We start from the raw sequence: 15,451 nt of genomic DNA on the forward strand, positions 1-15,451 counted from the left end.
AGTTTGATCTGAGTGTCCACCATATTCCAACCACTTGGGCAGCCAACTCCCATCCCATGGTAGGGACTCTTACAAGATAGGAAGAGGAGCAGATTTCTCCTACAGGGGCGCCAGGTGGGTAACTTGTAATGTCCAAACATTCTGAGTTCTCACAGTCTCCTGGGTAGGGAACCACATGGGAGCGTAGGTGGCATAGGTTGGGGGGCCCCATGTTTCCCCAGAATTAACCCTTCTCTTTCCTCCCCCAACAGGTTGGTTTTTGGAGGTGTCCCTGCTGAAGGACAAAGAGTTCTCCCATGTGACACCCCAAGGTGCCTTTGAGGAAAGCTCTCTGGACCTCCTTATGGGCTGATGGAGAAGTGGGCTCCCCACACCCTCTCTGTCCCCAGCTGAGATTATGGTGGATTTGGGATACAGCCCAGGCCTGGGCCTCCTGCTGCTGACCCAGCCCCGGAGGCGTTAGCAAGAGCCCTGTGCCATCCACCCCCCAGAGACCACCCCTCCCACCAGGGGCCTGAGCTGGCGAGTGACTATGCGGCTTGGGCTGTGTGTGGTGGCCCTGGTTCTGAGCTGGATGCATCTCGCTGCCGGCAGCCGGGGGATCAAGGGGAAGAGGCAGAGGCGGAGTGAGTAACGGAGGCGGCTGGACCACCGTGGGCCTTGGGAGTGGTGGTGGTGAGGGTGCTGTCTGGGGACTAGGGCCTTTGGTCGTTTCATTCTATGATGACCATTGCAGATTTCTACTTTGTCTATTACACTGCTCAGTAGATTATCCTGTTTGTGGATTAATTTGTTGAGATTACCCACTCTGTAGATTACTCACTCTGTCTGTTTTCCCCTTTGTAGACTCTGCTTTCTAGATTAACCCCTCTCTTGTGAGGGTCCAGTTTGTGGATTCTGCCCTTTGACATAACACCAGCTTTGTGTGGTATCCATGGAAGTGCTTCCCGGCCCGGTGCTCCTGGGGTGCTGTGTCCCCCCCTTTATGGACAGGAGCTCAGGGCTCCTTTCTTTTAGTGGTGTCTGAAGTGCAGCCCTTAACCCCTTGGGGCCAGGAACCCCACACAGCCTCGTGGTGGGCAACAGATGTCCCTGCCCAGATCACGGGGCAGAAACAGTGGAGTAGAGAAGGTCGTGGGACTGTCCACTGCTGTGGTTTTTAAACCTGCCCAGTGGGATTCAAAGATGTGTGCTGGGGGGTGAAGGGGAGGCCGTGGGCAGGAGGCTGGCCCCCCACCTTCAAACCAGAGCAGCTTCCCTCTTGCCTGCTTTTGGGAAGATTCCACGTAAGATGTCATTGGAGGAAAGGGTCTTCACAGCCTAAAAAAAATTAAATCCTGTCATTGTACAGATGGGAAAACTGAGGCTAAGAAAGGGGAAGAGATGACATTCCAAAGGACACGCAGTCAGTATTGGAACCCAGGTCTCCTGGTCCCCGTGAGCCCAGTCTTCTTGAAAACAGAGCCTGAAGGAGTTTACCTGTCCCCGCCATCCTCGCCGTCCCTCCCAGGATCCCATCCTAGGCAGTCCTGAAAGCAGGTCCCCCATGCTCCACTTGATGCCTCCAGGGATGGGGGTTCAGTACCTGCCATTGTGTGGTGGGAGTGGCCACTGCGTGTGAGGGACAGTGCCAGGGAGCGGGATGGAGGCCCGACCCGAGCCTATCTGTCTCTCAGCTTCCCGAGATGTCACGCCCCCAGGCAGACAGGTCCTCTGAAGTCTAGTCCGACCATCTCTTGCTTCACTTCTGAGGCCTTCTGACTCAGGTCCGCCAGGAAAGGCTGAAAGGCAATGGAGTTTTGTTGGGTCTCCACGGGAGTGGCCAAGGCCAGAACCCAGCCCAGAGAGAGAAGCTCAGTGAACTGGTGAAGCTGAAAATCCCCGGCTTAACAAACAATTAGAGACGGTTAGGTTTAATCAGCAGCGAGGCCTTAATTTTCCTGCCTTCTCATCTGTCGTGCCCGGTAGTGTGGACTCCACGGGCCAGATGCGGTTTAGCGATTTATAATCAGTCTCCTCTATTTCCGAGAGGAGAGAAAGAACGGGAGAGGCCACTCATCCTCATGGGATGTGCACTAGTGGTCACGCTTCCACTGGTGAGCCGCACACTCACCTACACCAGGGGGGGTCAGAAGACCTGGGTTCATCGCTTGCACTAAAAAAAGAGAAAAATACTGGTCTGGCCATCAGAATGGGCCACTCCCAGCAACAGCCAGTCAAATGCAGCGATTTTGATGTGCCCGCTTTTGATAGAGCCGCATCTCACAGCCTCGATAGCATTTAGCCCAGTGTTTATTACCAAACGGCGTCACTGACAGACATCCTTGATCACCATCAAGGGTGCGACGAGGTTGGGGAGAGGTGTGGGAAAGACTCAAGATGCGACGAGGGTCCAAAATGGACAGAGGCTCGGGGGGGATATGGGGGTAGACGTTGCTAGGCAACACTTGTGAAATAACCATAAACCTGCAAGAGTGATTGTACAGGAATGCAGTGAGGGTTACATGAGATAACAGGTGCACATATTGTGAAACCTTTGTGAAATATCAAGCTCTGTATGGTCAGGATGCATGTCATGGTTTTTGTTTTTTTTTTTGCGGTACGCGGGCCTCTCACTTCTGTGGCCTCTCCCATTGCGGAGCACAGGCTCCGGACGCGCAGGCTCAGCGGCCATGGCTCACGGGCCCAGCCGCTCCGTGGCATGTGGGATATTCCCGGACCGGGGCACGAACCCGTGTCCCCTGCATCAGCAGGCGGACTCTCAACCACTGCACCACCAGGGAAGCCCCTTTTTTAAAAATTTTTATTGGAGTATAGTTGATTTACAATGTTGTGTTAGTTTCAGGTATACAGCAAAGTGAATCAGTTATACATATACATATATCCGCTCTTTTAGATGCGTGTCATTATTATATAAACAAGCTGTGGACCATTTGCCCCAGGGTTTCCATGGGAGTGGAGGAGGGAAGAAAGGATGGAGACAGCACGTGTGGCTGCTCTGGGCCCCACCACGTGCAAGGGCAGTGGGCAGCCTGGGGGGCAGAGGCAGGCTTGCTGTGTATATGAGCCTGAGGTCTGTCGCCTCTGCCATCCCGTGACTGCATGCCAGTGGGGCCACCAGAAGCCACCCAGTATAGCTCTGAGCCATACACCAGTTTCGAGCCCAGAAATGTGTGATCTCAGGTCTGAGAGATGGTGTCCCTGCACAGAGGGGAGAAGTTTAGCTGTGAGTCCTAAACCCTGACAGGGCGTCCTCCTCCTGTCCCACTCACTGAGGACACCTCCCCTCCCCGAACCCTCTCCTCGCTCACCCTCACTGGCCCTTGCCCTCTGCTGACCGCCTCCCCACCTGGATTTCCTGCCCATCACAGGCCGTCTTTCCCTCACCATGCCTCTCACTGAGTGCCCCTCCCCTTACTGAGACCCTTCTCCCGTCTGATTCCTGGGCCCCTTCACTCAGTCCTGCCCCCCATGAAGCCTGCATTCCTTCACTGAACCCTGACTCTTCCAGAAGCTGGACTCCCCGTTTTTTAAGTTAATTTTTATTGGAATATAGTCGATCCACAATGCTGTGTTAGCTTCCGCCTCACAGCAAAGGGAACCAGCCACACGTGTACGTAAATCCACTCTCTTCCAGATTCTCCTCCCATCCAGGTCACGACAGAACACTGAGTAGAGTTCCCTGGGCTATACAGCAGGTCCTTTTTAGTTATCTATTTTATATATACTAGTGTATATATGTCAATCCCGATCTCCCAATTCATCCTTCCCCTCCCCTTCCCCCTTGGTAACCATAAGTTTGTTTTCTACAGCTGTGACTCTATTCCTGTTTTGTAAATATGTTCATTTGTACCACTTTTTTAGATTGCACATGTAAGGATATCATATCATATTTGTCTTTCTCTGGACTCCCCTTTTTGCCCCTTCTCACTGCCCCGTCCTCCAACTGGAGCCTTCCTCCCCTCTGCCACTAACCATCTGTAGAATCCCTCTTCCCTGGCTGAAGCCCCATTCACTCCTTGGGCCATTCCCCACTCGCCCGTTGCGAACCCCCAGAGCCCGGCCCCGGGTGGCAGAGACGGGTCATGAGGAGCCCGTGGGTGAAGGGGGAAGAGGCAATTTAACCTGGTGTAGAGGATGTGGAAAGGAACCAGGAGGGCTGCGAGGGCCCAGAGGGAGTGACTCCTGAGATGTGATTTTAAAGATGAGTAGTTGATGTGCAGGCAAGGGAGTGGGGGGGTGGGGGAGGCGGAGGGCACTCCAGGCAGGGGACCAGCCTGTCCGAAGGTGAGGAGTTGGGGCGCGGCACAGACTGTGCAGGAAGTGGGGTGCGGCTAGGGGGTAGCTGGAGGAGTGGTTTCTGGGTGCAGTTCTAGGGAGCCCTGAGGTTTTCACTGGAGCCGCTCTGCTCATTCTGTGTTATACGTGGACGCTCTTTTCTACTGAAAAGAAGGGTTGTGCTGTTAAAACAAAAAGCTGAACGCCCATCAGGGTAGAGCAACGAAAGCTGCCTGGAGCTGAGGGAGCGTCCTGGGAGCGATGCCGCACAAGTGGGCAGAGGTCGGAGGGTGGAGCGCTTGGTACCCGCCAGGCTGAGGAGTTGGCCCTTGACCTGACTTGAGCTGTGGGTAATGAGGACCCACGGAGAGATCTGAATTAGGGGAGCAGTGTGGTCCAGCTGCAGGACCGAGCGAGGGGAGGTGGTTCGAGATGGGAGGCAAACAGGCCAGTTAAAGGCTATTTGGGCCCGGTCGAGGAAAAAGTGTAGGTCTAAACTAAGCTCACAGCTGAGTTAAAGGATGCCGGATCTTCCCGGGGGATGTGCCCAGGGCACCAGGAATGGGCACATCTCCTGGGAGAGCATGTGGCCTCAACACGCTCAGCAAGGTGCCAGTTCCTGTCATCCCCCTGCCCTGCCCTTGCCCCCGCCCACTTAACTCAGGGCTCTCTCACCGAGTCTAATTCCTCCAAGACTAGATACCACCCCCAAACAAAGGTCAGCCCTCCTCTGGGTCATGGAGAGTTCCCCTCCCTTGGCATTGACCTTCGCCCAACCTCCCGTAACTCCTCATTCCTATCCTGTCCTGCTCCCCACACTTTATCAAGCCCCCCAGTAAGCTCCATCCGTATAACCCCCTCCCTGAGCCTCTGCCTCACTCGTCACATCCTCAGCCCTACATTCTGGGGTAGCCCTATCCCTGTGGAGCCTCACCCCTTACTGGGCTCCCATTCAGAAACAAGACAGGCTCCACCTCCAAAGCTCTTTCTAATGAGAGGCAAAGACATATTAGCAGATAATAACGACACAAGGTGACGTCTACCATGATGGATTCAAGTACTGGGGGCAGGGAACACACAGAAATACTCCATCCAGATTTTACATGGAGGTGAGATCAATGGAGACTTCCTGTAGGAGGTGACCTTAGTTCTGAGACTTGAAAAAGTTAAACTCAAGAGGAGGCAGAGGGTGTTCCAGGCAGAAGGAACAACTTGAGCAAAGGCACAGAAGTGTGAAGTAGTGTGATGTGTTCAGAGGAACAAAAATAATTCCATATTGCTTAGAAGTAGTGTGAAGAGATGAGGTGGATGGGATCTGCCTATGGAAGATTTTTAGGCCAGGTGGAAGAGCTGGGTATTAATTCTGCAGCCAATAGGGAGCTATTGATGGGTTTTAGGCAGGGGTGTGACACCATCAGAATTGGGGTTTTGGAAAGATCTCGAGATGACAAAGTTGGGGACCTGGGAGAAGTGAAGTCCCTGGAGAGGAGGCACTGCGGCCAGAAGCCATTCTTCAGCGGGGTGGGGGCTGAGCCACCCTGGGGCAAGGCCTGACTGTAGAAACATCAGCCCGAAAGGGGTTTGCATGGGGATGAAGGGGGCGAGACGCACCAGGGAAGGGAGGAGGACACAGCCTTGCCTTCCTGGTTCATGCACTCAGGCTCCACTGAGTGCCTGGGAGCGGGGGCAGTAGGGTGGGGGTGGGAAGGGCAGAACTGCATGAGGGGGTTTCGTGAAGAGCTTGGAAGGAGGCTCCGTCAGCTCCCTGAGCGCCCTCCCCATCACTGAGCCCACCCATCCTCAGCCAGGCTCCAGCCCTGCCAGGCTGCCTCCCCGGCATGCAACCCTCCTGTCTGGGGCACAGAAGCCCGAGGCAGCATTTCAGATTGTGAATCTGACCACGCCCTTCTGAGGTCCCTTTCCCTGTCAATAGACTAAAGCCCTATTTTCCATTCTGTGGATGCCCTCGGATGGTCAGTGCCTCAGAGCCTTTGCACAGGCTGTTTCTCCTGTCTGCACTCCCTCTTCACCTAGCCTGCTGCATAAGGGCATGCCCTTCATCGCTCCTACAGTCCTCACAGTGTGCAGCCAGCCCTAGGTGGGCGTTTGTTGCTGCATCTCCACATCCCCAGTTCCTAGCAGTTCTGACACGTGTTAGGTGTGCGGTGAACGTCCGTGGAATGAGTGAGCCTGTTTCTCCCTTTGAATCATTATGTAACCTCTGCCCATACCCAGCATCTTCCTTGGACACCCCCCACCCCGGCACACACAGAGCCCCCTCCCCTCTGGCTTTCCATCCGCTTGCTGCCCATCTATTTGCCTCACTAAGCCGAGAACACCCTTTGGTTCCCATTCCCCTTGATAAGTGTCTCTTTCCTCAGCGGACTGCCCCTGCCCGTCACCAAGCCCCCTCCTCCTTGCTGAGCACCACTCTCCCTTCCTGAGTCCCCGAACCTCATGGAGCTCAGCTCCCTAGTCTCTTGTCCCTGACCCCAGCCCCAAGCCTCAAGGCCTGTCTTACCACCTGAGCTCTGTATCTTGACCCTCTCGTATCCTTGGGTCTTCACTCCATCACTTCACCCTGCCTCTGTCTTGTGATCACATTCCCCACCCCCAGCTGGTCTCTCCTTTCTGTCTGTGTTCCCTGACCCCCTCTGTCCCTCTCCTCACTTTACCCCCCCCCACCTCTATCCCCTCCACTCACTCTTCAGCCCCCTGTGGTTTGGCTGGCATCCCACCACTCCACCAAACTGCCTTTGTTGAGGTCACCCAATCACCTCTTAGTGCACGTGTTGTAGATTTGCCCAGGGCTCCCCCCTCACGGTCTCCTCCCAGCCCCGGTCCCCGCAGATCTCGCCCTTTTCCACTCGGTTTCCATCCCCCACCCCCGTCAATGTCCTTCCATCTCTCCAATTATTCCTTCTCAGCTTCTTTCCGGGCACCTTCCTCTACTTGTGTGTTGAATGCGAGTACTGCCCGGGCCGCAGTTCTTGATCCTCTTCTCAAGCTGCACAGCTCCTTCCCCCGGGACGCTTTCCTCTCCCAGGGATTTAAGCCCCAGTGATGGCTCCCAGGACGGATCCCTGAGTTCTCTCCCTTCTCCATAGCCAGTCTCTTGAATAAGATGTTTCTCTTTCCTCACCTTCCTTTACCCTTCAGCCACTGCCCTCCACCCCCACCAGGGATGCCATTCCTTACGTGGCTGATTTGTGGCTGATTCCTTACGTGACATCTCAGAAGCGTTTGGCGTTGGGCTCCCCGCTCCCCCCTTGAGTGTCCTCTTCTCTTGGCTTCCGTGATGCAGCTTCTGAGTGTCCCTACCTGTCTGGGTCCTCCTCAGCCCCTTCGTTGGCCCTTCTGTTTCTGCCCTTCTCTTCAATGGCTAATGCCTTTTCTCACTGTCTGTGCCCTCTCTGCTAGTCATCTCACGGACCTCTAGGCCTTTGATGACTGTTTTATATAAAGGGCTCCGTGTCTCCATCTCCAGGCAAAATGTTTCTCTTGACTTCCAGACCCACAGGTTCAGCTGCCTAGTAGATCCCCCCGGACGTCTCATGAGAACCACAAACTCAACACAAGGCATCATTTCCTCCACCCAGATCTGCTCTTCCTCCTGTGGGCCCTCTCTTGGTGAAGGACCAACGGCTACCCCACCACCCAAGCCCAACGCCTAGGCATCACCCTTGACCTGTGCTTTCCCCGGACTCTCACCCCACGTCCAGTTCATCACCTAGTCTCATTGATTCTACCATCTGAATATCTCACCTGTGTCTACACCTGTCCATCCTCTTGGTTCAGCTCCATCTCTTTGAACCTGGGAGTCCTCCTCCCTCCAGGTTTGCCATCCCTACAATCTGGTCTCCACACCACAGAGTGATCTTTCTAAACTGGAATCCTGGCCATGTCTCCTGTTTTAAAGCCCCCAGGGATTCCTCATGGCCTTTAGGGTAACGTCCATACTCCTTTATAAGGGTTCGAGGCTGTTCCTGCTTTGGCCCCTGCTTCCCTCTCCACTCACTCCACACACCAGCCATGCTGAACTAATTTCAGATCCCCCACGGGCCGCACTTTCTCTTGCGTGTCACTGAGAGCTCTGAAGGGAGATGCACACAGAGATCTGTTGTTGGTTGAGTGGGGTCGGGCAGCAGGATTCTGAGAAGGCCCTTTGCAAATCTGTCCTTAACAGAAGTGATAAGGAAGGAATAAATGAGTTACGGGAGCATAGTGATAGAGGCCCACAGCTGGGACACCTGGATGACTTTGGTTTTCGAAACCAAGGCAAAAACCTAGAAGGAGCATTCATTTCAATAATGACTTAAATAAAAACCTTGAGTATAGACAACTTCATATCTTTGAAGCAAAACTGGTACTAAAATCTACAGTGACATTAATTTGTAATACAGCTGAATAATGGCCCGAACTAGAAAACTAATCCCAAGGGGGCTCCCTCGTAACTTCGACACCACATTTGGAGCCTTGTTTTTTTCTTTTACAATGACCCAACCAACAAGAGTGATATTAAGTTTTATGTTTTTTTTGCGGTACGCGGGCCTCTCACTGCTGTGGCCTCTCCCGCAGCGGAGCACAGGCTCCGGATGCGCAGGCTCAGCGGCCATGGCTCACGGGCCCAGCCGCTCCGCGGCATGTGGGATCCTCCCGGACCGGGGCACGAACCCGCGTCCCCTGCATCGGCAGGCGGACTCTCAACCACTGCGCCACCAGGGAAGCCCTGATATTAAGTTTTAAATTCATTGATTAATTAAATGGTAACGTTGACTCTATATAAATAAATAAATTCTCTATTTAAAAAAATCAGTCTGACCATGCTTTCAGTTTGCATGTCACCTTGTATTGTCCTACCCCCTGGCTTTCATAAACTTTGTCCCCTCTGCCTGGAACACATACTGGCGGTGAAGCCTTGTTTAAGTAATTCGACCTCTCCATTTCCTCATCTGTGAGAAACAGGATGAAATAAAAGTAGTAGCGCCCCCCTCACGGGTTGTGAGGCTCAAAGGAGTTAATATTTGTAAAGCACTGAGAGCAGCGCCTGCCACAGAATACGTGTTCAACCTTTAGGAATAAGCTGCCATGATTACGATTATGATTTTGTTGTTGTTGTTTTATTGTTGTGTTTGTTATTCCCCTCTTCTCTTCTGTTCACCTTTCTCTTACTCATTCCCCTGTTCTGAAATCAGGGATCATTCCTGGAGCACGTGCTTCTTCCTGCAACCCTGCAGAGTGGGCCTCCTGATCTCCCTATTTTGGTGGTGGGAAGGGAGGCCCACAAGATGCAGTATTTCTCCCAGGGTCACAGGCTGGGCCATCGGCTCAGGCCCAGCCAGCTGAAGCCTGAGCTCTGGGTCCTCCGTTGCAGCACGACCCCCTGCCATCTCTGCTCTGATTCCCCTGGCTCTCTGCCTCCAGCCTGTATCTACAGCACCTCGCTGCCTGGTTCCTCTTTTAGTGACTGGCCCCACTCATCCCCTATGCCAGAACCCCGGGAAGTACCGCAGCCTCCTCCCGCTACGCTTGGTCACCACAACCACACTGATTGCTTCCCCTAAGCAACTCTCAGATCGTTTTCTCTTTATCTCCCCTGAACAGAACTCGGTTTAAGACTTTCTCACCTGGATGATCAGGTCAGCTTCCTCCCTAAAGGTCCTCCAGTCTCTGGTCTCTCCCCAGGCTGCAGAGGAAGCTTCCCAACATGTAAATCAGACTGGGTGTTTCTCCTGCTTAAAACTTGCCAATGACTTCCTGTTGTCTTATCGGCTCTCAGAAAGATGGCCCCCAAACTCTGCAAAACAAGGGTTCTGTGGCCAAAATGTCTCAGAGGTGCAGTTCACTCTTTCCCCATTTTACGGAGTCACTCTAATTCACAGGAGCCTAATAAAGGCTGCAAAACGTCCTGCAGTAAAGAATCCTGCTTAGACTTGTCGGACCCGGTGGTTCTCAGTCTCACCTGGTGCAATGGCCTTTTCTCCACATCCTTCTATGAACATTTAGGGGAATCACGTTCCAAGGAATACTCTTTGGGAAAAGCTGCCCGACAGGATGGAATTCAAGTCCATTGGCATGATATAAAAGGCCCCTCCCGATAGGACACCTTATCTTTCACTTGTACTCCAAATTATCCGCAATTCCCTTGGGGTCATTCTGCGCCTCTGTGGTCTTGCCCCTGGAGGGCCCTTGTCTCCACTTCCCAATGGACAAATCGCTACTTATTCTTCAAGAGCTGGCCCAAATGGCGCCTCCTCTGTGACTCCTTCCTCCCTTATTTCTGGGTCCTCTATCGCGTGGCCTTGTGGCTGCCAGCATGTTCCTGGTTGCGGGTCTGTCTGAACCCCTGAGAGATTAGTTCAGCTTGGCCGGGCGTCTTTCCCTCCACGTCGCCAGCACTCACACGGCACATGGTACCTGGGAGGGGCCAGGTGAGTGTTGGTTGAACGAGTGAATGAGGAAACAAGATCAAAGGTCTGAGACTCGACGCTGGGGCTGGGGACCACGTTGGCTCAAAGGATGGTTCCAACCTCAACACCTTTGACATCTTGGGCCACATTGTTTTTGTAGGAGCTGCCCCCCCGCATCGTAGGATGTTTAACGGCCTCCCTGGCCTCTGTCCCCCAGATGCCACTAGCAACCCCCCCCCGCCAGTGTGATAATCGACACGTCTCTAGACTTTGCCAAATGTCCTCTGGGGAGCAGACTCATCTCTGCTTGAGAGCACTGTTCTAGATGCAGGTTATTCCAGCTGTCTTCCTGTCTCTGGGCAGGTGGTGTCTTTCTCATTATGCCTCTTGTCCTTAAACTTTTCTCAAGGATGAAAGCCCTCCATCCATACCTGAGGCTGAGCTTTCCTTCCTCTGGGGTGGGGGTGGGGATGAGGGAATGTGTAAATTCCAGGATGGGTGCAGCTTCAGTGCCTCCTCTGGGGATGACGGGGCAAGCCTGGAGGGTGAGTTTGTGTTGCACCTGGACCTAAAGAGGCATTTAGGGTGGGTGGCAGCTCTTGCTGTGCTAGCTCCCTTGAAAGCAGATACTGGGGAGGTTTATAAAGCAGCCTTGCAGAGAGCTACCAGCCTGGCCTGTGCTTTCTGAGAAGCACATTCATTCTACGGGCTGAAACTCCTGTCTACTCACTTCCCATCCTTGTGGGATTCTGGGAAACATGGAGGTCTCTCCCACAGCTGCCTCTCACCCTTGCCCCATCCTTGCAGTCAGCGCTGAGGGGAGCCAGGCCTGTGCCAAAGGCTGTGAGCTCTGTTCGGAGGTCAACGGCTGCCTTAAGTGCTCACCCAAGCTGTTCATCTTGCTGGAGAGGAGCGACATCCGCCAGGTGGGCGTCTGCTTGCCGTCCTGCCCACCTGGATACTTTGATGCCCGCAACCCTGACATGAACAAGTGCATCAGTGAGTGTGGGCGGGGCTGGGTAAGGGCACCGGAAGCTCTGGACATGGGGCGGGGGTGGGGTGGGGCGGTGCTTTGAACTGTTGATGTACTACAAGAGAAATAGAGGGATACTGAGGAGGGGAGTTCTTGATTTAAAAATCCAGCTGCTGACCAGACCTCTCCCCAGACATCCCACCCACGTTTCCAACCCATACCATAGCCACATGTCCTCCCTCCAAACCTGCGCTGACCTGTATTGGGTCACTCTCAGTGTCCCAACCCATCACCCAGGCCACAGACCTGAGAGCCAACCTCTCATTTATGCTCCCACCCCATCCATCCAATAACCAAATTGTGCCTCCTTCATCTTCTTTCCATCCTCACTGCCATGGTCTTATTCAGGGTCCCATCACGTCTCTCCTTGACCATTGCAATAGCCTGTTCATCTGTCCCCCAACCCTCATCTGGTTCCCTTCCACCCTCCCTCTGCACTGCAGCCAGAAAGATGCCTCTGAGACACATAACCAGAAAATCACTGCCGGCTCCACTGAGGGCAGGGAAATTCAAGCCCTGGTCAGCCTTCTCTCCCCACCCTTTCCCCCCCCCCCCCTTCTCACTCTGCTCCGCTCTCTCACACCAGCTACTGTCCCACATGCTCCAAGACACATGCTGTCACACCTCCCTCTCGGCTGGGGGACATGCAGCGAACACTCTCCTGTAAACAATGCCAGTGACCTTCCCGTTCTGTTCAGAGCCTTGGAGTTTAGAAGGCATTTCCAGACCTCCTATCAATTGAGCCTCCCAACCACCTTTGGAGGGAGATGGACTTAAGTGATGGTACCCTTTTCATAGCTGATAACGTCGAGGTCTCAGGGGAAATGACTGATCCAAGTTCAGCCGACTTGGGTTCTAATCCCAGCCCTGCTGCTTATTCATTGTGTGACCTTGGGCGAGTCACAGCCTCTCAAAACCTCATCTTCCAAACGTGGCTGCTTGCTTTTTCCCCCCTCGGGCTGTTGTAAGAGGCATGTGGAGGCCCTCAGGGTCTGGCACTCAATAAACAGCTACTGTTATTCTTACTTTTGTTCATATTTTGCCTGCCACCAAACCCAGGAATCAGAGGCCAGGAGGCACAGAGGAGGGTGGGGTGGCGTTGGGAAGCTTGTGAGCACGGAGGTAGGACCCTGGGACTGGTCCTTTGGAACCCTGGTCCTCAGGGATTTGGGGTAGGGCGTTCCTGGCTGTGTCAGCTTCTGGGAAACTGTCATCCCAGGCTTCAGGGGTGGAGACTGGGGAGAAGTCAGCTCCACCCACAATCCAGGAGGGGAGAGATTGTGAAAGACCCCTCCAGCTTCTAGCCTAGCCCGGCCACCCACCCTCCCCCCACTTCCCCAGAGGAGGGAGAGCTGGCAGGAGGGCTTCGGGGAGGGACCCAGGAGTCCAACCAAGGTGGTTCCTGGAAGCCGGTCTTGTAGAGGCAGAGGAATTTGCCCCGGGATCGCTCTCCCCTACTCCAGGCAGACTCTTGCTGCCCCGGGCAGGAGGAGAACCGGGCTCTGGGGTCCTGTGGATGCCCGGCAATAGGGGGAGAGGAGACCACACAGCCACTCTCGGGGTGTCATTGTATCCCTCGGTTCAGCTCTGCTTAGGTGGTCCTCGGGGTGCCGTGAGAGGCTGGGACGCTCCTCTCGCCCCCACTAATCTCCTCTCCTCTGAAACCGGCTCTCTTGGGCCTCCCCTTGGGCTCCCGGGCCTGGGGTTGGGTTGGGGCTGAGGTTGGCTGACCGTGGCAGGAGTCCCAGCCAGCCCTCAAGAGAGGCTGCTTTGACCTCTCCCCCCATCCCCTTGCCTTCCTTTCTCTCCGTCCCAAGACTCCCCTGCGGTAATTGCAGCCCCAGACCCCTGTCCTGCCCCGTGTGAGTGGGCGTGGCTGGGTGGCCACGGGGACCAGGGGAGGCGTCTATCCGCGGCTGAGCCAGAGGCCCCCAATCTGGCCCTCTCCTCAGAATGCAAGATCGAACACTGTGAGGCCTGCTTCAGCCACAACTTCTGCACCAAGTGTAAGGAGAGCTTGTACCTGCACAAGGGCCGCTGCTATCCCGCCTGTCCCGAGGGCTCTGCGGCTGCCAACGGCACCATGGAGTGCAGCAGCCCCGGTAAGGCAGGAAGGCGCGGCGGGCAAACGCTGCGGCCCAGGGTCCAGGACCCCGGAGGAGGGGCGGGCTGGGGGGATCTGGCCAGGGCGAGCGTGGGCTGGGCCCTGTGCAGCGAAAGCGCATCACCACCACCCTCTGAGCTTCCCCTCAGGACTCTTCTGCCTTCTGGGCTAAAGACGCCTCTAGCCTGGGGCTGCGGCTGAGAGCAGATGGGAGGGGCTCCCCTGGGGTACCCGGGGCCAGGGGAGGAGACGTGACCCCCTTGTCCTCTTGCTTCCCTCCCCTCCTGCCAGCGCAATGTGAAATGAGCGAGTGGTCTCTGTGGGGGCCATGCTCCAAGAAGAAGAAGCTCTGTGGCTTCCGGAGGGGCTCGGAGGAGCGGACACGGAGAGTGCTGCACGCCCCTGGGGGGGACCACGCCGTCTGCTCCGATACCAAGGAGACCCGGAGGTGCACGGGGCGGAGGACACCCTGCCCGGAGGGTGAGCTGCGGCCTCACCTCCCTGGGGTCGGGGGTCAACACAGCCACGAGAGCTCTGACCCCCTCTGCTTCCTGCCTGTGGCCCAGGAGAGGGCTCAGGCCAGGACTCCATACTGTGCAAACGCATGCCAGGCAGAGAGTGGGCCCCGCAGCTGTGTGATGGGCCGGGAAGCTGCTATGGCCCTATCCCTCCCCATTTCTTCTGAGCCAGTGGATGTCGGCACTGGAAGCGCCCTCAGAGGTCAGATGATGGGGACGTAGAAGGGGGTGTTAAGACCCAGAGAGGTGCAGTGATTTGTCCAAGGTCACACAGCCTGCAGGTGACAATGATGTGGCAGTGTCCTGGGGTGGGGGAGTGGCGGGTGGGGGGGAGGCGTCCTGCCTGTCCCGAGAGCTGCAGTGACCATCTGGGAGATGCCCTCGGCCCATTGGGATCAAAGGTCTGAGGAAGACGTGAGGAAGAGGAGGGCGTCTGGTTCATCGAGGGGTGCAGGGTGAAAAGGCTCACGGGACCCCTTCTCAGTACCCATGTTGCAGCGCCCTCTGCAGTGGCTGCTTCTCAGAGGAGACCTTGAGGGGACCCCGACTGCTTATGGGCCTCCTCCCCACCTCCCCCTGCCCAGCTTCCTCACCACATTCCTCCTCGGGGCCCTTGGCCATGCCCAGGGCCTCCCTGCTGTGTCAGGACGCCCTTTGTTGACTCTTACAGGGCAGAAGAGGAGGAAGGGCGGCCAGGGCCGGCAGGAGCATGCCAACAGGAACCCCGGCCGGAAGGAGAACAAGGAGGCGGGCGCCGGTGCTCGGAGACGCAAGGGCCAGCAGCGGCAGCAGCAAGGGACAGTGGGGCCGGTCACCTCTGCGGGGTCCACCTAGGGACACTGTTCAGCGTCCGGGCCTGTGCAGAAAGAGTCCAGCACTGCTCTGTGTGATGAGAGCTTTACCGAACTTGAGCACTGGGGGCAACGCATACACACACTCTCCCTACCTACACGTACACACAGATACGAGCACACAGACCCCACGTCCAAACGTGTAACTGACATACATGCAAACGTGTGCACGCGCACACGCGGACACACACACACACAATCGAGGTTACCGGAAGACACTTCTGTCCCTCGGACATCACCGGGTCAGCAGGGCAGGG

The 15,451-nt window shown here is 55.5% G+C and overlaps 1 protein-coding gene across 3 annotated transcripts; it reads left to right on the forward strand.

Moving 5' to 3' along the window:
* Nucleotides 1-532: 532 nt before the first annotated feature.
* On the forward strand, nucleotides 533-15,213 carry RSPO1 (R-spondin 1; the record flags this gene model as incomplete). 3 transcript variants are annotated; one of them, XM_082832520.1, is made up of 5 exons in its annotated part: nucleotides 533-630; nucleotides 11,401-11,687; nucleotides 13,674-13,823; nucleotides 14,117-14,305; nucleotides 15,014-15,213. In XM_082832520.1, 5 exons carry the CDS (start codon nucleotides 533-535, stop codon nucleotides 15,175-15,177), a joined length of 888 nt encoding a protein of 295 aa, XP_082688646.1. In that variant the 3' UTR covers nucleotides 15,178-15,213. The 3 variants fall into 3 exon arrangements, with proteins under 3 accessions (XP_082688646.1, XP_082688647.1, XP_082688648.1); XM_082832521.1 differs by having other exon boundaries at nucleotides 533-626; nucleotides 11,496-11,687; XM_082832522.1 differs by lacking the exon at nucleotides 14,117-14,305 and having other exon boundaries at nucleotides 533-626; nucleotides 11,496-11,687.
* Nucleotides 15,214-15,451: the final 238 nt, after the last annotated feature.

Source organism: Leucopleurus acutus (assembly GCF_964270905.1).
Source record: "Leucopleurus acutus genome assembly, chromosome: 2".
In the NCBI taxonomy this organism is placed as follows: Eukaryota; Metazoa; Chordata; class Mammalia; order Artiodactyla; family Delphinidae; genus Leucopleurus; species Leucopleurus acutus.